The sequence below is a fragment of the Cololabis saira genome, chromosome 15 (assembly GCF_033807715.1).
Source record: "Cololabis saira isolate AMF1-May2022 chromosome 15, fColSai1.1, whole genome shotgun sequence".
Classification (NCBI taxonomy): domain Eukaryota; kingdom Metazoa; phylum Chordata; class Actinopteri; order Beloniformes; family Belonidae; genus Cololabis; species Cololabis saira.
Genome location: NC_084601.1, coordinates 6,228,062 through 6,251,623, shown reverse-complemented (window position 1 = coordinate 6,251,623; position 23,562 = coordinate 6,228,062). Strand labels below are relative to the sequence as shown.

Below are 23,562 nucleotides of genomic sequence, written 5' to 3'. Positions count from 1 at the left end.
TATTTGTAATCAACACAAATTATCTGTCCCCATATGATAAAATCCACCACCCCCCCTGATTTTTTTTTTTTACATCTCGAGTACTGACTGTAAATATTATTCTACTCTGCCTTGCTTTTATTTCTATTTTTAATTTATTTTATTCTATCTTATATTCTTTTATTTATGGCATTTATTTATTGTGCCACAAAATGGAAAAGCACTCTAAATGTAATTTTATGTTTGACATCCAATGACAATAAAGTCTTTCTATTCTATTACAAAATAGGCAAGTGTTAGGAGCAGATTCCACCAACTCTCTTTTTTTATACCTGCTACTAATTGTTTTGACTCCAGAAGGAGGGATCCACTACACAGACTTTGATTCATAAAAATAACCAGACTTTTACTTTAAACTCAAACATTGACTGTACTCCTTATTCTCACGCGTTATGTAAACTTAAATCTTATTTCTGAACTATGACTGATGCTTTTAATAGCTCTGCATTATATTCCCCAGCTAGTGGAACAGGCATCGTTCCGTCGTCCAGACTACACGACCCGTGCGGGAGACGAGGGGGCGTGGCGGCGGGGAGACGGCGCACACAGCGGCTCAGGCTGATTTATGGTTCCGCGTTAAACCGACGGCGTAGCTACGGGGTAGGGTACGCGGCGACGCGCACCCCTACGCCGTAGATTCTGCGTCGGTGTAACGCAGAACCATAAATCACCATTCAGCCCGTCAGAGGGCGTGTGTGTAGCGCGGTGTGCGCAGCGTGTGGCTGCTGCTCCTCGCCGAGTACACAAACCTCCCAGCAGAGATCCAACACAGTCTTGGACAAGAACCAAAGCCCTGTTGTGAACAACTATAAGCAGACATATCAGCTTAGTTTAGTTATTAATGTTGTCAGTCTGAGTCTGTCTTGCGTTTTTCCTGCTTTTCTCTCGTGACAGCAGAACTGGGAAACAAAAGAAGGAGTGACTTGAAAGTGCGCAACGAGTGTTGAGAGAAAAAAAGAAGCTCACTCTCCATTTGTCTCCACCAAAGATGCTTAGATGGGTCTCGTCGCAATGGGATTAGGGTTGAAGGAGAGGTAATCTCGCAGAAGTGAGCCCGCTGTGACCGGGGAGGTGAAGACGCGCACCTGCCTGCTGCTGGCGGGATGTTGTGAGCGGCCGGTGCGGGACAGACGGAGCGGGGACGCGGCAGGAACCAGGGGGGAACCAGGGGGGAACCAGGGCTGGAAGAACCGGGGCTGGAACAACCAGGGCTGGAACAACCAGGGGGGGATTATGGCTCTCGCAACGTTTTCTCTCAGCCTCATCTCTCTGGCGCTTACAAACGTGCACCTTTCCAGAGCCAGCGACCGGCATGCTGTGTATTGGAACAGCTCCAACCTGCTGTAAGTAGCGCTTTGCTCCTTAACGCAGTCCCGTCCGTGCAATATGTTGATGCGCACCATGTGCATATGTGCATATGACTTATTTGCAACTCCAGCGAGCCGTTTCTTGTATTTATCCACCAGGACATTAAAATACAACAGGAATAGAACAAAAAAAGACATGCAAAACAATTTTGAGAGTATGCAACATCAGTCTAAGTACAGTATTCCACATCAACTCTATGATGTTATGCTGTTCAAACAGCCTGCAGAGTGGTTCCACATGAATATTTGATTCCTCTCTCACATATAGTCCATCTACTGCCTCAAGGTAATGACTCATTTAAGACATTATGTCTTGATTTATATTGCTTTCAGCTGTCTGTTACTCTCCTTGGCCCCTTGGCCCCTTTGCAGCATCAATACACAAGTAAATGCAGCTCAAACTTCATCATTGACAGCAGTTCTCACTACGAATACAGTACACAAGCATAAGTACTGGCGCTCAAACAGAGACACATGGGCTTAATGTTGGATCCTGAAGCCATCCAACAACACTATGGTTGCTTACCCCAGGTAAGCCCCCTCAGGTTCTACCCCTCTCCCCCAGCACCCGTGTAAAGCCACTTTGCTGTGGGGCAAAGATCGATGTGGATTCTGCCGCCTTTGTCTTCTCATTTTGCCAACAGTGAATCTATCTTTCTCGTATATTCGTTTATCTCCCCTCCTCACACAACCTTCCTCTCTGCCCCAGCAGTCCTCTGTGCTTTTCCTCTGTCCATTTGTATTCACCTCAGATGCAGGTCTATCCTATCGCCCCTCTCTATCTCTTACTTGGTTATTTTCTTCCCTCTCTTATTTCTCTACCATGTCTCACCAGGCAGTCTGTCCCCCTCAATTACCTTTTCTCCCCCCCCTGCATCTCATTATTGTCGTCTCCCCACATCTGCTCCTGGTCCCTCATCCATTTCCCGGGCTCTCAGCTGACAGCAGGCTCGCAAAGTCAATGATTAGAATTTGAAACAGCATGAAAGTTGGGATGATGACTCAAATATGTGAAGGTTTCCTGGAGACATGCATGTATAGTGAAGGAAATGGCTATAAAACCTAATCGAAATAGTAGTCGAAAGAGTTGCTGCAGCACTGACACTTCCTAATGAATGTTAATGTGTGAATGGCAGTGGGATTGAACACCGCTTTCAGTTTATGAGTGCAGTTAATCAGAACACTATGACATAAATAGACATAGCTGAGACTAAGTTACACTTAAGTGTATATTTTTGAGTGCTGCAATCAGCAATTATTTGTCTCTTTTTAATCTTAATTCAGTCTTTCGGGATCTACATTGTCACAACATGACAGTGGTTGCTCCTTTGTAGGTATTCATTAGAGTGTTGGCACATTAGTTGGGTTTTAATGGAGATGTATTTGTTAAAACTGTGTGTGTGTGTGAGAGAGAGAGACAAAGAGAGAGAGAGAGAGAGAAATGCAGGTGTGGGTCTACATGCCTGCATGTGCAAAAACCTCTCTTTTCTGCAGAGAGATACAAATGGCTAAAATAATGCAAAAACTGACCTAGTTTGCAGGTAGCGGACAAATCCACAGAGGCTCTGACAGGAATACTGATGGCCATCAAGCTTTGAAAGGCCTTAAGCTTGAAACCACTTTACCACCACTCGTCTACGCACACATAACTAGCTCAAGGCCTTGCTTGTTCAACAATGCAGCTCGGTCCCCGGCACAGGTCTCGTTATAGAGACGTACCGAGGAGGGAAAGGTAAGACATCAAAGCAGTGACACGGGGCCAGAAAACTAGAGGCCTTTAGGGCCAAACTGGCCGGGGTCGTAATGTTTCACCCTTTAGCGCAGCGTTCAGCAGAGATGGTCACGGCACAGCTGTAAAGCTTGAGTTATGGTTCTGCGTCAAAACGACGCCGTGCCTACGGCGTGTGCTACGCGTCGACACGTACTACACGCCGTCACTGACGTGCACCTCCCGAAAAGTGTAACTACGCGTCGAGGCAACGCAGTCCAAACAAACGCAGGCCGAGAGGGCTGTGATTGGTTCACTTGGTAGCAACGCATTTCCGGTTTCCGGTTTGAAGCAGTCGTGAACTTTCAGCACTCTTGCACAATAGTTGTCCTTATCTCTTTGATTCACTGTGACCGGAAAAAGTCGGATAAACGATTCAGGAAAGATTGCGAATTAGCGGTCACGGGGGGTACTGCACCGCGGAGAAATGGAGTGATGGAGAAGTCCGAAGGGTTCACGACGGCGTCACGGTGACGGCGTGTGCCCTGCGTTTGTTTGACACCGAACCTTAATTCAGGCTTTAGAAGTAGAATCCCTTGGAAGCGAGCTGTTTGCTCCAAAGCCATGAAAGTCCCCTTGTTTTTAATGATACATTCAGCTAGAAATGTCTTTGTGGTGTTGTGAAAGTCAAAAGTACCACCGTGCCATTTGACTCTTTGCAGCTTTTCAGGGGTAAACAACATCACACAACCTTTTTTTTTTGTTTTTTTTCCTGCTTCGGACAATTTGAAATGAGATGACTTGATTATCATAACCCCGAGACCTCGCTCAGAGTGCTTTGATCATCACCCAAGTCCGTCACGGCCACGCTACCCCCCATTAGAAAGTGTTGGTCTCAGCTTCCGCTCTCAGCAGTACGCCCGGCCAACTCGTTACAGATGTCCCTGCTAATGGCTGACTGAGGCAGGAAAAAACACACACGCAGGCCATTAAATCATCTCGCATCTGAGGCCATCTGCCAATTAGAGGAGGGAGATGCGAAACATCTTGAGAGCTCGTGGGAGCAGCGGTGCACTGCGGTAGCCTCGCCTACTCACCAGCAGTGTCCCGTGCTCCGCGCCACCTCCCCACATCAGGTGTTTGGCCTCGCCGGTTACACAGGACGCATCTCCATAATTGTGCACCCGGTGTCAGCATGATGAAAACGTGAGCGCAGCTTTCATTCAATCTCCCACTCTTTTCCTAAGTCACACACCGTCCATACTAATGCTTTCTAACTTACCACAACACCAGAAACACAAGCTCTGAGCATGGGAGTGGGTGGGGATTGTGTTTTGAAACTGTGCCACACATCCTTTTTGCTAAATTGCCATTCCCTTGCCTGCTCAGCAAGATGAAAGTGATCTTTTGCCGTTTGTGGCTGATCCTGAGTGATTTACAGCTTTTGCGTGTTTCATTCTGCACATTATTACCCCGATTTGGACCTGAAATGGTGTCTGTCAGGCCCCTAGCTCGGCTCATGAAAAAGCATTCCAATTCCCGACACACCATATCTAGTGCTCCCAAATAAATTATCACCTCGACAAATGGCTTCCCTGAGTGCAGGACTCCTAGGCTTTGTGATCAATGTTTAGTGGAGGTGCAGTCTTTCTGAACAGCCTTATTAACTGCTGGGCTGGTCAATCGGGGAGATCAGATCAAGCCAGAATTGGAAGTGGTGTCCTCTGGGTACACAAAAACCTGATGCCCTGTGGGAAAAATCTTACATTGCATTGAAAGTAATAATAAAGAAGTGAATGAAAGAGTGTAAGGTGATGGATAGGGAAAGAGGGGAAGAGAGGAATTTAAAACATTGTATGTGACTAAAGTAGGGATGGGTGATATTTTACCGTTCACGATGTACCGTCAAAAAAATTCCCCATGGTAAGAATTTGTCATCTTACGGTAAAAGGAAGGAAGGAAGGAAGGAAGGAAGGAAGGAAGGAAGGAAGGAAGGAAATGAGCCAGAAAGAAAGAAAGAAAGAAAGAAAGAAATGAGCCTAAAAGAAAGAAATGAGCCTGAAAGAAAGAAAGAAAGAAAGAAAGAAAGAAAGATGAAAGAAAGAAAAAAATGAGCCTGAAAGGAAGAAAGAAATGAGCCTGAAAGAAAGAAAGAAAGAAATGAGCCTGAAAGAAAGAAAGAAATGAGCCTAAAAGAAAGAAAGAAAGAAAGAAAGAAAGATGAAAGAAAGAAAGAAATGAGCCTGAAAGAAAGAAAGAAATGAGCCTGAAAGAAAGAAAGAAAGAAAGAAAGAAAGAAAGAAAGAAAGAAAGAAAGAAAGAAAGAAAGAAAGAAAGAAAGATAAATTCCCGTTGATTCAATTTAATTGGAAGGAAGGAAGGAAGGAAGGAAGGAAGGAAATGAGCCAGAAAGAAAGAAAGAAAGAAAGAAAGAAAGAAAGAAATGAGCCTAAAAGAAAGAAATGAGCCTGAAAGAAAGGAAGAAAGAAAGGAAGAAAGAAAGAAATGAGCCTAAAAGAAAGAAAGAAAGAAATGAGCCTGAAAGAAAGGAAGAAAGAAAGAAAGAAAGAAAGAAAGAAAGAAAGAAATGAGCCTGAAAGAAAGATGAAAGAAAGAAAGAAATGAGCCTGAAAGAAAGGAAGAAAGAAAGAAAGAAAGAAATGAGCCTGAAAGAAAGAAAGAAAGAAAGAAATGAGCCTAAAAGAAAGAAATGAGCCTGAAAGAAAGAAAGAAAGAAAGAAAGAAAGAAAGAAAGAAATGAGCCTGAAAGAAAGATGAAAGAAAGAAAGAAATGAGCCTGAATGAAAGGAAGAAAGAAAGAAAGAAAGAAATGAGCCTAAAAGAAAGAAAGAAAGAAAGAAAGAAATGAGCCTGAAAGAAAGAAAGAAAGAAAGAAATGAGCCTGAAAGAAAGATGAAAGAAAGAAAGAAAGAAAGAAAGAAAGAAAGAAAGAAAGAAAGAAATGAGCCTGAAAGAAAGAAATGAGCCTGAAAGAAAGAAATGAGCCTGAAAGAAAGGAAGAAAGAAAGAAAGAAAGAAATGAGCCTGAAAGAAAGATGAAAGAAAGAAAGAAATGAGCCTGAAAGAAAGGAAGAAAGAAAGAAAGAAAGAAAGAAATGAGCCTAAAAGAAAGAAAGAAAGAAAGAAAGAAAGAAAGAAAGAAAGAAAGAAAGAAAGAAAGAAAGAAAGAAAGAAAGAAAGAAAGAAAGAAAGAAAGAAAGAAAGAAAGAAAGAAAGAAAGAAAGAAAGATAAATTCCCGTTGATTCAATGTAATTGGTGTAGTTTAGTAGTATTTAGTATCTTTTAGAGCAGTGTGTTTTGGCTCCAAAGACTGAATGTGGTGATAGATTTATAGTTACAACGGTGGAGTTGAATTGGTATTTTTTTATCGTCATTTTTATCGTTATTGGGATAAATGCCAGAAATGATCGTGATATATTTTTTAGTCCATACCGCCCATCCCTAGACTAAACACAAGTGTAATGGAGAGACTGCAGTGGGATGGAAGAACATTGTGTTTTAAAGGTAAAAAGCAGCAGCCTTTACAGCAGGGGAAGGATTGATTGAGCCAGGTGAAAGTCAGGAAGAAAAGTACGTGTTTTACCGGATATAGGAGTTAAAGTTATCCAGCTGAATGTACTGGGGCGGCTGTTTTCTGAGGTGATGATACTCACAGTTGATCCGTGCTAATGTAGACACCGGCTGGGTCATTCATGTGGACCAGTGCTCGGAGACAAAAGCTCCAGCCGCTCACCGGGCCCTTTGGCCTGCACTACAAGCTGCAGACGGAGCGTGCAGGAGACGAGCAGATTTGCTACCTGATTGCCTTCGCTATCGTCCGCCTGCAGCTCCGTCTCTTAGTCGTCTCTGTAATTTTGCATACAAATGCATCTCATTCACTGGTATTCAGTTTGTACTTATATATTCATTGTGCTGCAGAAGTACCTCAAACAGCTTTGGGCAATGTCCTGTTTTTTCCCCCACAATTGGCTCAGCCTGATTAACAATGATAGAGAAGTACAAATTAAGGTTTTAATTTGTTTTTTTAATCTCTTCTCTTATAAATATTGCTTGCTCTAAGTTTTCAATTTATTTGTGATCATTTCTGCTTCAGACATCAAGAGGATTAGTTTTATTTTGCCGCACATATGGTTAATTTGACATTATCCTCTAGTTTCATTAAGCCCTATACTTATTTCCAGTGGTGTGTTAAAGGTTATCGACTTCTTAAATTATTTCTTGGCCGTTTTTAGCGTGGCATTAATGGATGGAGAAATGCTGAAAGGATATTTAATGGCTTCTGTGCATCTAAGAGAGGCCGTGCAGATCGATACATTTATACAGTAAGGGAAGGTGAGTGGACCACGGCCGAACAAAAACACAACCACGTTGCTTTCTGAGCAACAATCAATCAATTTCCAAATGCATTTTTAATTTGATTTTGGGATCACTGGATCACCATTAAGCATCAGGAGCTCAGCTCAGGAAGCTTACATCAAGCGTTGCCGTGGAACAGCATGCTTCAGAATCGATTATTGCAGGCTTGTCAGTCACTTGGGTTCACGTTCCTGGGAATCCTTAAGTGTTTCTGTAACGACAGCTTCAGAAAAAGGTTAAATAAGGAGAGAAAAAAACACAGAGGAGGGCACAGATGAGAGACATACATTGAGTGGTTTTAAATTACAACATAAGACAATGAGACCATTCAGACAGACCTTTAAAAACCACTAAAGTAACAACAGTCTCGAGAAGACTCATTTTTATTTGATGGGATATTTCAGATATCTATCTCTAACATTTTATCAGCTGCGTATCTAAGTCCAAAAGCCGAATGGTCGTTTTCTCATATGCAGCTGTCTCGCTCAGTGCTACTTCACAATGATGAAGATGATTACTGATGTCATGAAAAGCTCCTTAGCACTGCATTAGTAGCTTCTGCCTTCTGTCTCAAGGATGTAAGTTCTTTTTTCTCCTCCACAGCATACAACTAAAAGGCTTTCACTGGAGGTTACTTTGAGGTCCTGCTTGAGGTACTTTACAGATCTAAGTGCCAGATGAGAACATGCTTGTTTTTGACAAACGTCTCAGTGCCATGTCTCGCTGCATAGCATGGCAGACTGACTCACAAAATAAATACAAGAAAAATAAGATCTGGCTAAAAAACAATTTAGAAAAACCGAGGCACTCAAGAAGACAGAAAAATATAAAAAGCCTTTATTAAATCATGGCTTTGTAAAAGTTAAAAAAATGCCAACATGTTTGGGCCATGTACTGTAGGCCTTCTTCAAGGCAGATAACAGAGACAAAGGGATCTCCTTCAAGCAGCTCTTTAAACACAGGTAAACAGTCACGTGATCAGCTCAGGTGGATCAATTAACCTGGTAGGAACAAACAGGCACATCACTCAGGTGCAGAGGAGAACAAACAACCAATCAGCATAAGTAGTAAAGAAAGACACAAACAGCAATAGATACAATAATAATACAAAAGACAACCAAAAAACTAAAGTCCTTAAGAAGAAACTAAAAAAAAAATTATGAAGTAATATTTTTTAAGTGTTTTTAAGGCAAAAGTTTTAAGGCAGAAAAATTGATTTAAATTAGAAAAATGTTTTAAGGAAATTTTCTAAAGTTTTTAATCATTTGAAAGTAGACAAAATGTTTCAAATTAACTTTTAAAGGAGCATGAGGCTCCTTTTAAGAAATGAGACTCATTAGCGCCACCCTTCACCACGACGGCCGTCGGGGATACTGCAGCCAACAGTGAAGCCGGCACGGGAGAACGGGGAGAACGTGCATGGCATCACATCCGCAGGACAGCGCGGGAAATTCGGGCCCAGAATTGCAGCACATTTTGAAGCACACAGCCTGTTCAAGGCAACGGAGAGATACACTAGAGGGCTCATTCTTTTTGGTTTGGAACGCTTCATCTGACATTATTACTAGAAAACTTAAAACGTATACGAATTTTTTTCATAAATCCTGCCTCAATCCTGCCTCATGCTCCTTTTAAATACAAAAAGATTCTTTCAAAATCACTAACAATACCTAGTTACACAAAAGAAGAAAAAGAAGACCAAAAATATATAGAAGGACTAAATAATCAAACAAAAGATAGACAAATATGGGATATTAAACAGGGAGCGCCAACACTTACAAAAAAGGCGAGAAGTCCAGTTCACCATTCAGACCTGGGGAATGGGTAACTTTCAATGTATAAATCCAGAACGATTCTCTCTGTAAGAGCCTTTTCAATCTGTCTCCACCCCGTATTGAGTTTTCTATACTGTATGCTCTATGCCAAATATCTTTAAAGAGTCACAGCTATGGTTGTAGTACCATTTGTAGTTAGACTTAAGATCTGGCTTATTCCATCATCATTTTAGCAGTTCTTCAAAGAAAATGACAATAATTTCTCTGTATCCTGTCGAGTTCTAAGACGGTGAACCAAGAAGATGATGTTTGATCCCAGAAAGGTGAGTGTCCATGGCCTGATCATAATCAGTGATGGTTATTGAACAGGTGAACACTTCTAAATATTTGGGCTTGCAGAGTTAGTGTGATGTGAAACAGAATGCCTACATAGATGAGGAAGAGGCTGAACCTCCGATACCAAGACAGTCAGCAGCGTTAGAAAGCATTATTAGACACGGGCTGGCATCATCATTGGACACTAACCGTCCATCTAAGATTTAAAAAAAAAAAAGATCAGATTCGGTGCATTTTCTTTACGTAACCAAAATGCAAACCACGCCCACAACTATAAAACCGTGTAACTGCATGCGAGCGTCCGACTATCGTAGCACTGCGTGACATTGTACACTCTCTGTCCATCTCCCTCCAGCAGCTGCCACTTTATTGAGGTTTTTGTAGTGAAATGAGGAGGAATCATAGAGATAACTTCTCATTTCAACTAACTGGATCAGCCGTTCCTCATAATGACTGTTTCCTACAGCGCTTTCAACGCGAGCGACAGGAAGAAAATAGAAGCAGGGCGTCCGACAAATGTTCAGCTCAAAACGGCGCTGCGGCCAGTTAGGACAGTCCAATAGAAAATAAAGCAAATGGATGGAAGGAATTGATTTTGTCGCTGATGCTCGCATCGCATAAAGCCTGAACTATGGTTCTGCGTTAAATCGCCGCAGAGCCTACGGCGTAGGCTACGGCGTAGGCTACGGCGTAGGCTACGGCGTAGGCTACGGCGTAGGCTACGGCGTAGGCTACGGCGTAGGCTACGGCGTAGGCTACGGCGTAGGCTACGGCGTAGGCTACGGCGTAGGGTACGGCGTAGCCTGGGGTGCGCGTCGCCGTTTACCCTATGCTGTAGGCTCTGCGTTGGTGTAACGCGGACCCATCAATCAGCCTTAACTCTGCCAGCCGGAGCTTCCACACATTTTTCATAGCGGTGTATCGCATGATTCGCGTTATCGCGTCAGGCAGCCAATCAGCACAGAGCCTCATTATCATAGCCCCACCCACTCAGAATCCCTCATAGATAATGAGGTTAGAGAATGGGAAAATAAAGACATGGCCCAGAGGCTGAATTTCTAATTTATGTAGAAAAAACAATCAAAAGCTTATTTTTAAGACATTCAAGGCTTGATTATATATACATTAAATGCCATAATAGGTCTCCTTTAAACCCTTTATGAAGACTTTGTACTCAGGATCTTAAAGACCCCTAAAACAACCTGATCTCTGACTTTGACCAAGTTAGCTGCCATCAGATGTTGCAACTATCTCATGCTCTCATTCAGCAAGTCATGTAGGAAACAGATTATATTATTGTACTGTTAAAACCATAAGATGAGACTTCAATGGCATTTTTAGTAAGGTTACAAATGAAAAAGAAAATCCCCTCAGACAATGTTTATTTGATTGGATTGAGCACTAAGCCTTCCATCTTGGTGTATCGATGCTGTTATTCTGTCCATCCAAAGCACTCCAAGACTGCATTTGTAAGGAACTGGCTGGTTTAGTAGTGGCCTATTATAAACTGTGCATGGTATTTGATGGGAAGGTGTCATGGTACTCATCCAGGTGAACCTTCTCTGGAGATTCTCAAAGAGACACATACTAAGGCTATCGAAAGCCATTAGCATTCCTGCACTGAGAGGTTATAAAAGCTGTAGTTTTTATAACTGCAGTGGGAACCCACAGGAAATAATACTGTTCCCAGGCAGGTAAAACTAATTTCAGACTCAATGATTTGAATGCAAATGCTTTCTGCAAAGAGACGCTCTCCAACTTCTGAAGTCTGGCTCTTCAATACATCACTGTGGAAGTCTGCACCAGTCAGTAACCGGTACCTACTGGGAAATTACACTGCTGCTATGATGAAAATGGCTGCCATGCAGGAAGAAGATCAAAGGTGTTGATAGCAGCGTGGTCACTGACTGGAGTTTGATTATTTGGGAAATGGCTCTTGTCACATTACATGGCTTGGATGAACGATATGGCAATAGTTGGTTAAAATCTTTTTTTTTTCTCATTCTGTTGAAGACATCTTATAAGGAAGAGTATTAGGGCCAGGCAAGAGAAAAAAAATTTGAGAGCGGAATATTTTTTTTTATTGTGCACTTCGAGAAAAAAGACGAAATGTCTAGAAAAAAGTCGAAATGTCGAAATTAATGTTGAAATACAATTTCGAGAAAGAAGTCGAAATTTCGTAAATAAAGTTGAAATTTTGACTTTTTTTTCCAACATTTCGACTTTTTTCTCAACATTTCGACTTTTTTCTCAACATTTCGACTTTTTTCTTAAAATTTCGACTTTTTTCTCAACATTTCGACTTATTTCTCAACATTTCGTCTTTTTTCTCAACATTTCGACTTTTTTCTCAACATTTCGACTTTTTTCTCGAAATTGTACTTCAACATTAATCTCGACTTTTTGACTTTATTCTCAACATTTCGTCTTTTTTCTCGAAGTGCATAATGAAAAAAAAAATCTTTCTCCTCTAAAATATTTATTTTTATTTTTCTCCTGCCTGGCCCTAATAAAATATTATTTTTATTTTTCTCCTGCCTGGCCCTAATACTCTTCTGTACATCTTCTGAGGTTTGGCAGTTGACGTTGTATTTTGAATGACGGCCTCAGACTTATCAGCATCCCTTCATTAAAAACGGGCGGTTTAGAAAGGACACAGATTTATGCTACAGTATACCGTATCTTGTACTCTGCTCATTGCCTTCAGGTGTTGAGCCGTGGCAGATTGTCCCTCTAATGCTCTTGGGTTCTTAACAACAGTGGTGTTACAAGAAGTGGAAACGGTCCTCAAACTGTGGATGATACGGCTCCACTTCTCCTTTTATGTGAGGCCAATTTGAGATATGGGCAGGGTAATAATTAGATATTCAGTTATAACTGAGATTTTTCCTATGAAGATGCAATTGTGTGAAGGTCTTAGACTATTTGGCAGCCGCTGTCCCCCGTGAAGAGTATTTGAAGAAAATTGAAATCTCTTTTTAGTGCTCACTGCATACTGAATGACCCCTCAGCAACAGCAGGAACAGCTCTCATATTCAGTGGTGTTAATGTCGCCCTTTTTTGTCACTTGAAGCAAAATGTTTGGTTGTAAAAAATTTTAGAGTTTGAAAGCATAGCGCAAGTGAATGTGCTGAAAGTTATCTACCGAGGAAACATGAAAGTTATATTGCTGTGAGGAAGCTGAAGGGGCTGCTCAGAATTCACATTTGTACTGCTTTTTAAAGCTTTTCCTGGTGAAATAGCTGCATAAAGTAGAAGCATGAAATTAAATGGGTTTTATTTTGGAAAACTTGTTCAGAAGATGTTGTGAATACATGGTATGACCTGTACACACATGCACCCTACACGAGATTATTCCTCCGAGCAATCACTGAGACACATACACCAGAATTGAACATTATAATGCGGTCCGCACTATAAGGCGCACCGCATCATAAGGCGCACCTTCAACGAATGATGTATTTTAAAACCTTTTCCACATATAAGGCGCACCACATTATAAGGCACTACAGTAGAGGCTGGGGTTACGTTCTGCCTCCATTAGACCATTAGACCAAGGGTCGGCAACCCGCTGCTCTTTCATCCTTATACTGTGGCTTGGGAAAATAAATTACAAAAAAAAAAAAATGTTTAATTGAAGTGTATTTTATTTGTGTTAGTTCTTTAATATTTTAGTTCTAAATTGGAAGATGATTGTGATCTTGACATATTAGAATAAATATATTTTATTGTTTTTCGTCGCTCAAAATAAACGTCATACTCGTGAAAGCCGGTATTCCCGCCAAAACGCCGTCCATTAGTCCCGACTTTCAACCCCAGCAAGGCCAAGTATGGAGAAATGTAAGAAAAGAAAAATATCTGAAGAAAATCGAACATTCATTGATGCCTGGACAGATTCATTTGCATTTACCTCTGATGAGAGTGGCCTACCAGTATGCCTAATTTGTGGAGAAAAACTGTAACAATAAACGCTCAAATGTCGCAAGACATTTCAGCAATACACACAGAGCCAATATTGATCCATATATAAGGCGCACCGGATTATAAGGCGCATGGTCAGCTTTTGAAAAAATTGAAGGCCTTTAGGTGCACCTTATAGTGCGGAAAATACGGTAATTTGAAATCTGCACAGATGCAAACCTGACCCAGCTTATCGTTTTTGCTGCAGTTTTAGAAGCTGAGTGGAGTAAAGTACAATTCAGGATGTTCCTCAGTTTGTAGCCCTTCCTTTCGAAGGGTGAAGAAAGTGACTGCTTCCCAGTTAAAAATATCACTCCCACAGTTCACAGCTGGGTGCAACTCAATGACAGCTTGACATCAGAGTTCCACCTCGTCTTAGTGCTTCTTGGCTCATGGTTAGCGCACCAGTAATCTTCTTTGTAGCAGACTCATTTTTTTAATTCAGCGACTCCTATGCCAGACAAATCAATCCCCATTGTTGAGTGAATGTGAAGATGTCTTTATCCAGATAGTCGCTATTCATCAGAACTTGTATTTCAGTCAATTCAGGAAAGCTTAAGAAACCTTGTTGCTTTTGCTCTCATATCCTTTCTTTTTCCTGCTAAAAGTATTTTTTTTCCTGCAAAAACCATTACATGATACATAATTTAGTTGATGGTATTGTCCCAAATAAATTTCAAAATCACACTACATAGATGTACCAACTACTGTTTATAAAAATGTTGAATATCTAAAAATTGGGAATAACTTTTAAACCAGTTGAGATATTCACCTAAATTGACAGGCATGCATTAATTAGTGTCGTTTTCAGTTTACATCTAATGTAGCACTCGGCCATCCTCAGTTAAAATGGTCATTGATTTATAGAATTTAAAATTGAATTTGTACACTGAAACCGTTAAAGGAGCTTGAGGCTCCTTTTAAGAAATGAGACTCTCTAGCGCCACCCTTCACCACGACGGCCGTTAGGGGTACTGCAGCCAACAGTGAAGCCGGCACGGAGAACGGGGAGAACGCACATGCAGCGTCATTTGACGTCACATCCGCAGCCCAGCGCGGGAAATTCGGGACCGAATTGCAGCACATTTTGCAGCACACAGCCTGTTCAAGGCAAAGGAGAGATACGCTAGAGGAATCATTCTTTTGGGTTTGGAACGCTTCATCTGACATTATTACTAGAAAACTTAAAATGTATACGGATTTTTTTCATAAATCCTGCCACAATCCTGCCTCAAGCTCCTTTAAACTCGCGGCCAGTTAGGACAGTCCAACACAAAAAAAATAAAGCAATGGAATTTATTTTGTCGCCGAAGCTCCCTCGCATGGGACACGCTTTGTGTATGCAGCCGGCTCTTCTGACCGGAGCGAGGCTTTGTTCCCTCCCCTGCTACACGTCATTCAAGCAGCCAATCAGCACAGAGCCTCATTATCATAGCCCCCCCTCACCTCAGAATCACTCACAGAAAATGAGGCTAGAAGCAGTAAAACTAGAGACATGGCCCACAGGCTGAATTTCTGTTTTATGTAGAAAAAACAAGCTTTAGATTGTTTTTAAGACATTCAAGGCCTGTGTGGCAGGGTGGAGGTGCCGCCACTCGGTTGATTGGGCCCACCTGTGCCCAATCTACTGAGTGGCTGCACCTCCACCATGCCACAGCCTGTTTAAAATATACATTAAATGCCATTATAGGTCCCCTTTAACAAATACTACAGTCTACAAACTTTAGAAGAATCACTCATATACCTTTCAAACTGAGTTTTTGCTAGCATAAGTCAAGAAAAAATTCTATTCTTAGTCTTGTTCGGCTGTGTAGATTCAGCTTCATCACAACCTTTTTCTAAACTCAAATATTCATTGCTATATTTTTTTAAAAAATGCAAAAGAAATTCCCATGCCATCAGGAACAGTGTTAAGGGTGATATTTATTATTTAATTGTAATATGTGATGTCTTTACAACCTTTGGGCATTTCACAAAATGTTTGATCAAACTTTTATCAAAATAGCTGACAATACCATCAAAAGTTGTCGTGCTCTGGGACATTTTATTTGAGAGTATTACTCCCCAAGTTTCTATCTGTAAAGTCTTTTGTTAACTTTAAGTGCCAGTTTTGCACATTTTGAACTTATGTGGCCCTGAGAAGTGCTATTGTCTGACGTTTCATCGTTCAAGGTTTAAATGTGCTGGTCATATTACTGCTAAATTTGTAGCAATTTATCGATTTCATATATTTTTAAAGCCTACTGTGGTTTAATGCTAATAATCTAAATGCCTTACAAGTCTACATGCACTGCGACGTTAGAGCTCACGGCTATGCTTTTATAAATACTTTATCGGGGGCAGTGGAGTGCAGGAAAGTTTCAGTGATGTTTTACGCTGTCATCCTTCCATGCAAGCCCTTACATAATATAAGATATTACACGCAGTCAGCAGATCAGACTTTGCCTCAGTCATTTCACACTCCTTCCTCTCCATCCAGATCTTCTACCTCATCATTTAATCAGGTCTCGTGTTGATCTGCATCAAAAATCTATTCGGGAATTCATTTGCCACCTTGATGTGTAAATTCAGTTATGGTTAATACATGAGACCCGGGCACATGCATAATCATGGCTTGTTACTCACACACGGAGACATTTTTCCTTTTTCTTATTCACACTCATTCATTTATATGGAAAATATGTGATTCATAACGGCATTCTCCATCAGTGGAGGTGTGGTGTTGAGAATCATTTCCACCTTCCTTCTTCTGCCCTCCACCTCCTGATCTGTGTGTTTTTGTTAAAAACAGAAACAGTGCATGCTGTTATTTGTATATTTGGTGTATTTAGGAGGGTAATTGTTGTTACTATTGCAATTTTAAGCCATTTATTGTTGGTGTATGGATTGAGGAAATGTACAGCAGATGAAATACCTGTGTAGCCAGTACTAGAGTTGTAAAAATAAATCAGGGGGGATGGTGGATTTTATCATATGGGGACAGATAATTTGTGCTGATTACAAATAATATAATATATGACAAATAATAGCAGTGACCAAAACACCTGCAGAAATACTGCAGGAATGACATAGCAGCAGTTAAATGCAGCCTTCTGTAAGCTTTAAATATCCACTGGGCTTACATCAAATACATCAAAACACAACAATAAAAAACACTTTTCTGAACTTATCAATATGACTCTGTCCTTCACAGGATAAGTTTTAGGTTCTAAATCATCACAACACAAATTAATAATTTAGAAAAAGACACCAGAGACTATGGAATGATTTTTCAGGCGCTCCTGCAGGAGGGGAAAGCAATACTGACAGAGGCAGCCCCCTGACAGCAAATGCTTCCCAAAGACCCTCCCCTTGCAGGAAGCTTTTTATTGGTAAAACTGACAGGAAACTTGACCAAATTTGGAACAGTGAATGTATAGATGGACAATTGACAAAAACAGGAAACAGATGGTCACACAGACATGGTATCAGATGATGGTTGAAAAGTCACACCTTATGACTTTTCAGTTAGTAAGTAACTTATCTGTGGTGTGCAGAGCAACAGACATCCTTTTAGAAATGGTCAAGGGGGTTTTGTTGTCATGAGATGGTCTTAAACCCTTAAAGACAATGAGACGGCTGTCAGTCGACCCCCCTGAGTCTCTCCAAGGAAGTGGCTGCCCTTTTATCTGTTTAGAGCATGTGATGGGGGTCTTGGAACTGATGTGTCTAAAGACAATGGTCCATTTGACCAACGAGGAAGTCAGCAGTTTTAACCTCCTGCGTGTCAAAGCATGTCACGATAAACATGCAGTTTTCTGATTCTGATTCTTCACAGTTTCACAATGACAAACTTGGATTAATCTCACATAAGTAAAATGGATCACTGCAAAAACTCAAAATCTTAACAAGAATATTTGTCTTATTTCTAGTTAAAATGTCTCATTTTAGTAAAATAATCTCATTACACTTAAAACAAGACTCATCACTGGAAAAAACAACAATTTTCACCTGTTTCAAGTAGATTTTCACTTGAAATAAGTATGGTAGATAAATCTTGTCCCACTGGCAGACTTTTCTACTTATTTCAAGTGAAAATTTACTTGAAACAGGTGAAAATTGTCAAATAAGTTATTTTTCTGGTGTTATTTTTCTGGTGATGACTAAATGTTGAAATACCAGTAAAACCACATTCATTGATGAAATGACATAAGGGATGGAAAGGGGGGATGGCAGTTTTACAGGGGGGATGATTTGGACCGTTTTTATTTCAGGGGGGGATGCCATCCCCCTCATCCCCCCTCATCCCCCCTCATCCCCCCTCATCCCCCCTCAACTCCAGTACTGTGTGTACGTAAACAATTTGGTTATTTCAGCTTCTTTTTAGTAGTCGTTTGCTGTGTTTAATCCGAGTAAAGCCTTTACGACCCAGTGGTAATATCACAATAATGTTGTGGCAGCATTTTGCATATACAGTAGATGTTGGGAAATGGCTTTGTTTTCTGCAGGTAACAACCTGTGTAATGCAGCATGGCTTTGTGTCTACACCATTGTGTGTAAAATTGGGAAAAGCAATGAGACGAGCCCGGCTCCTCACCATGCTGTGTGTGGGTGTGCAGAATATAAATGTCCTGCTGCGCTCTCACTCCGTGTTTGTCTGGCTGCTCTTAGATGGCATTGAAGGTGTTCTCGTGTCTCATTGTCTGTCTTAGTTATTCTGCGTCTGCATACATGCTTGTTTGATTGATTGTCTGTGAAAGCAGACTAATGATTCCGTCTCCGTGCCTTAGTCCTTTCTGTCTCTCTTGGTCAGTCTCTCCCTAACACGGGTGGGTTTTTTTTTTTTCTGTATTGGTCTCATTTGCCTAGCGGCAGCTCTCTTCTTCTTCTTCTTCTTCCTGCCGTGTTGTTTGAAATGTTTCTGCTCTGCCTTCTGTTCCTGCTCCGTTCTCACCTTGTGTGGAGTCAATGGGAAGTCCCAGAAGACTGCTCTGCTAAACCGCATTGCTGTGCGTGGGAGGAGAGTGGGCCCCACCGCCTATTTACCTCCCTTTTAATTTATCTCTCCATCATAACGGTTCTAGTGATTTTCCAAATCCTTTCATTCGCAGGCTCCGGCCATTTGCTCACTAGTGCACTAGAAAACACACGGGAGAATCTGAAGCTTTCCTTTTTCCACTCTTGCCCGTGTGTTTTTAGGTCGTACAAGCGCTTCTTCTTGGAGAAGGTCCGTACAGAAAGAGATGGATGGTGAAGACAAGTAGAGTTGCTTCTGCAGCACTTGAAGGGATTCCATGCCACTCCTCGGTAGGAAGAGGCAGAGAAATTTGTGGCAAAATAATTACAGAAAGGAAGACAGGGGGAAAAAAGTGGGGCTGATGGAGGGAGAGGCAGAAAACGTGAGAAGGTAATACGGTAGGAAGCAATGCAGCAGAGTGGAGGGAAAGTGGGGATCGCCAAAGGGGGGGAAGGGGATATTATGTGAAGGAGAGTAAGTGTGTGTATGGAGAATATTAATGTTGTATCGGGAAGAAAAGCAGTTTTAAAGACCTCAACCTTTTTTTTCATTGGTCATTATCCATCCATCCATCCATCCATCCATCCATCCATCCATCCATCCATCCATCCATCCATCCATCCATCCATCCATCCATCCATCCATCCATCCATCCATCCATCCATCCATCCATCCATCCATCCATCCATCCATCCATCCATCAAAGCACCTGCCATTATCTTCAGTAACAACAGCAACAAGAGTTGCAGAGAAGGAGCTAGAGATGTGTGTGTGTGTGTGTGTTAGGGCTGCAACTAATGACTATTTTAATAGTCGACTAGTCACCGACTATTGAAACGATTGGTCGACTAATCGGATAATTAGTAATTTTTTTAAAAGTTAGTATGAGGTTGCTTTAATTATGTGGCAAATGATAATAAACACAAGAAAGATGGTACTAGAACCTGATATAGCGGGACTGTTTTCTTCGTCCTGCTCCCGCCCGCATAGTGTCTTCACCCGTCCAGCAAGCGAAATGTCCAGACAAATCTATCTGATTTAATGTTAACATGATAATTGTGAGCTTGATGGATAATTGACAGTTCATAGGCACCTGACCGAAAGTTAGATGCAAATCCATCATTGTCATCACACAAGCTTTTTCGCCTTTCGCGCAGCATCAATTATGTGATGGAGGTTACAGCAAAGAGAGTAGCTGTGAGTGGCTCAAATAATACTAATAAATAACATAAAATAAACAAATTAAACGAATGGAACAAATTAATTTAACAAATGAAAATAGGCTTAATATCTTACCAAGGTGTGTCCGTTTCGTTCAACTGTCCGACGTGCTTTCTCTTCAAATGCTCGAGCATTACCGACGTGCTCCCGTGATAAGCAAGGTCGGCTTTGCAAACCCTGCAAGTAATCTTTTTATTCGCCGTATCGAGGCTAAAATGCTCCCAAACTTTTGAGGTTTTATTACCCGCAGCTGCTGAGACGCTATCGTGCTGCGCGACTCTCTGCAGAGATTGTATTGAAGTCAGACGCCTCACTCCGTTGGAAAAACACGTCTGGTGACAATTGTCGACAATGGAATTCATTGTCGCCAATTTTGATTATGGATTTTTGTCGACAACGTCGACGAATCGTTGCAGCCCTAGTGTGTGTGCGTGCATGTGTGTTTGTGTATAGTTTTGTGTGTTTGCACATTGTGACAGGAGAGGAACTAAAATGAAATCAAACGGGAGAAGGACATTTACCATATGATGTAAGGAAGGAGCACGATATGCTTAAGAGAAGTCTGTGTCACAGGTGACAGTTGGCCAACAACAGGCCTGTCACGGAGGCAGGAAACGGCGGGGAGGAAGCATGGGACATGAACATGGTGCTCCTCATACGGCAAATGAGGACAAGGATACAGAGAAAGGATAGACGCGTTAACAGCAGGGAGAACAACAGGAGCGCAGTTTGTTAAGAGTTAAATGATGTAGGTAAGAGAAAAACATATACAGCCTGAGGTTGTTGTGATGTTACGCTGGGAAAACGGAGCACCAGGTGACTGCAGAATATGGATTCCCTGTGTGCAAAGTGGTCCAATACCAGCACGCTTACTCCCAGGGAGCTCTGGATGCTGTTGCTGTGATTGGAAACAAGGGAGGGACTGTAAATAATCACCTTTGCATATCTGGCTGTTTTTTTCTTTATTTATTTTCTCCCATTTGAAAGTTAGTTGTACTTTTCATCATTTAGTAAAGATTTCCTATAATCTGTTACAACTTCCGACTTGGCATTTGAAATTCACAAAAGCATTTTGTAATCTCTAATTAGCAGGCTTTTATTTCCCTAATGGAAATGAACTTTTGGTCAAATTAGAGGTTCCATTAATTTTGATTCTAGCCTCCAGCACCTGGATATGGGGGGTAATTTGGTCCCAAGGAAATTATCTCTCGCTAATACCTGGTGCTGGGAAAATAACAGCATTTTCTAAAATGCCAAGAAAATTAGCAGTCCTGCATTGTGGTTAGTGACTTGGTCTGAAAGTGGCCCTCCCCCCCTCGCCACCTTCTCTATATTCAACAGTTTATCAGCAATCCATCACCTTCTGTATTATCTATGAATTCAGCCGAGTTAATTTCAAACACAATGTATAGTTTCTTTGTCTATTTAGGGTTTTGTTAAGTTACACAATGGTTTTTTAGCCTTGTATTTCTAAAGACGGGGAGAAAGCAGTTGAAGCTTCAGAAAATGATGTTTTTTCTGTTTAATGAGGACTCATTCCCTCCCAGCACTGCCAGCTCAAATCACAGCGAGCAGAGAGCCAGGGTTAGCTGCTCTCCCAGGCACCGCTCACAGCCTTGTATGCAAATATCCTTTTTTCAATCAACCTTGTGGCTCATTGTGAAGCGTTCGATATTGGTCTGGCCTTCAGCAAGGTAATTTACCCAGAATTCCTTTGACCTCCAAGGTCCCATAGTGGAATGACACCTTTAATCACTAACCTGCACTGAGCGTGGGCTGACACAAGGAGAGGGCTTTGAAAGTAAACTGGCCTGGAGTTTGCGTTTTAAATGAGCGTTGGCTGTTGGCGTTTACAGAATCTGTTTAACACCGTTGACAGTGATGCAGTCTCTCACTACAGTCGCCAACAATTGTTTGGAAGTCACTAGTGTTTTTGCTCAATATCAGGAAAATCTTAAGCAGGTGCCACCAAAACCATAAAGTGGGATGACGGGGGCGCGGTGGCGCGGCTGGTAGTGCAGCCGTCTCACAGTTCCCCCATGACTTCAGCGCCCACACCCTGGGTGGGGTTGGCGAAAGGGCCTTTCTGTGTGGAGTTTGCATGTTCTCCCCGTGTTCCCTTGGGTATCCAATGTGAGCTACCCTCACAAAAACATGCAGCAGTCCTGGGCTATACATGCCCCCTCTGGGGTGATCGGGCGAGATGGGGAGGATCTGGCCGGAATAACGTGATCCTTTAACGCGCTACGTCCGGCCAGAGAAGCCCCACCCTGTCTGGTGAAAAGAAGCGGCCTGCTCACTCCTCAGGTTAAAGGAGTTATGGTTCTGTGTAGGGCTGTGCGATTAATCGATTTTAAATCTAAATCAGATTTATTAATCAAGACAATTTAAAAAAAGGAAAATCGGAAAATCGATTTTCCTTTTTTGCAGCTGGCTGCATGCGTCTAGTCATCTTTGTTTGGTCAAGAAAATTGTAAATGTTGTCACTTTACTAAACTCAAGGAGGATTTACAGTATCTTTCAATTGCACTTCATTCCCAATAGGGAAATTTGTTTTCTATTTTTCTTTAAAAATAAAGATAAAATATTTGAAACAATTTATTCCATTGTCTTTTGTAGTTTTACCAAAAAAATCTAAATCGAAATCGAAAACTTTCAGAGGGTTTTCAGAGAAAAAAATCTGGATTTTATTTTTGTCCAAAATCGCCTAGCCCTAGTTCTGCGTCAATACGACGCCGTGCCTACGGCATGTGGTACGTGTCGACACGCAACCCACGCCGTCACTGACGCCGTCACTGACACCGTCACTGACGCCGTCGCTGACGTGCACCTCCCAAAAATTGTAACTACGCGTCGAGGCGACGCAGATCAAACGCAGACGAGAGGGCTGTGATTGGTTCACTTGGTAGCAACGCATTTCCGGTTTCCGGTTTGAAGCAGTCGTGAACTTTCAGCGCTCTTTTCTTCGTGTATGTGTGATTTTTTTTTTTGCACAATAGTTGTCCTTATCTCTTTGATTCACTGTGACCGGAAAAGTCGGATAAACCATTCAGGAAAAGATCGCTAACTAGCGGTCGCGGGGGGTACTGCACCGCGGAGAAATGGAGTGATGTAGAAGTCCGAAGGGTTCACGACGGCGTCACGGCGACAGCGTAGGCACGGCGTCGATTTGACGCAGAACCGTAATTCAGGCTGAAGGGGGAGACTTGAGCTCAGTGCGGGGCCTCCCGGGGTTGGTAGAGGGAGCAATGCCCAGGACTGTAGCTTAGGCAGAGCACTGGGTGATGAAAATGGGGGAAAAAAAAGTGGGATGACTGCAAAAATCCAAGCCTAAAAGCACTAACGCTGAAACCTCGCTAATAATTTCATTAAGTCTATCCATATTTCACCTTATGCATTCTTTGTAATTTGGATCGTGCACAAACTTTCAGCGCCAAGAGATAACATGTAATTAGCAGAGCAAAAGAGTTGAGCAATAGGGTGGAAATATCTGGCTGTGCTTTTGAAAGTGAAAAAATCTCCACTCTTTTTGAACAATTACTGCCTTAAGCAGGGGAGTGATATTTAATTTCTCAGTGCAAAGCAAGGAGTATGTCAGTGTTTGCATAATCCCTTCTTAACGTGATTGTAGGTCGTTGCTTTTTTTATATACTGTATATAGACAGAAGGGTTATAGGTATCGTGTGCATAGGAGATGGTGATTAATTTTAATGTGGCTCAATTAATTTCCTTGCATGGTTTAATATAGTATTTTGAATTGAATTGTTATAATAAATATAAAA

At 41.7% G+C, this 23,562-nt stretch overlaps 1 protein-coding gene across 1 annotated transcript in view; it reads left to right on the top strand.

The window, feature by feature from the left end:
* The first annotated feature begins 1,272 nt into the window (after positions 1 to 1,272).
* Positions 1,273 to 23,562, top strand: part of efna3a (ephrin-A3a) — a 137,873-nt gene continuing 115,583 nt past the window's right edge. Inside the window, exon 1 of the mRNA XM_061741783.1 lies at positions 1,273 to 1,382. Coding sequence (XP_061597767.1) covers positions 1,273 to 1,382 — 110 coding nt within the window. The remainder of the gene's footprint in view (positions 1,383 to 23,562) is intronic.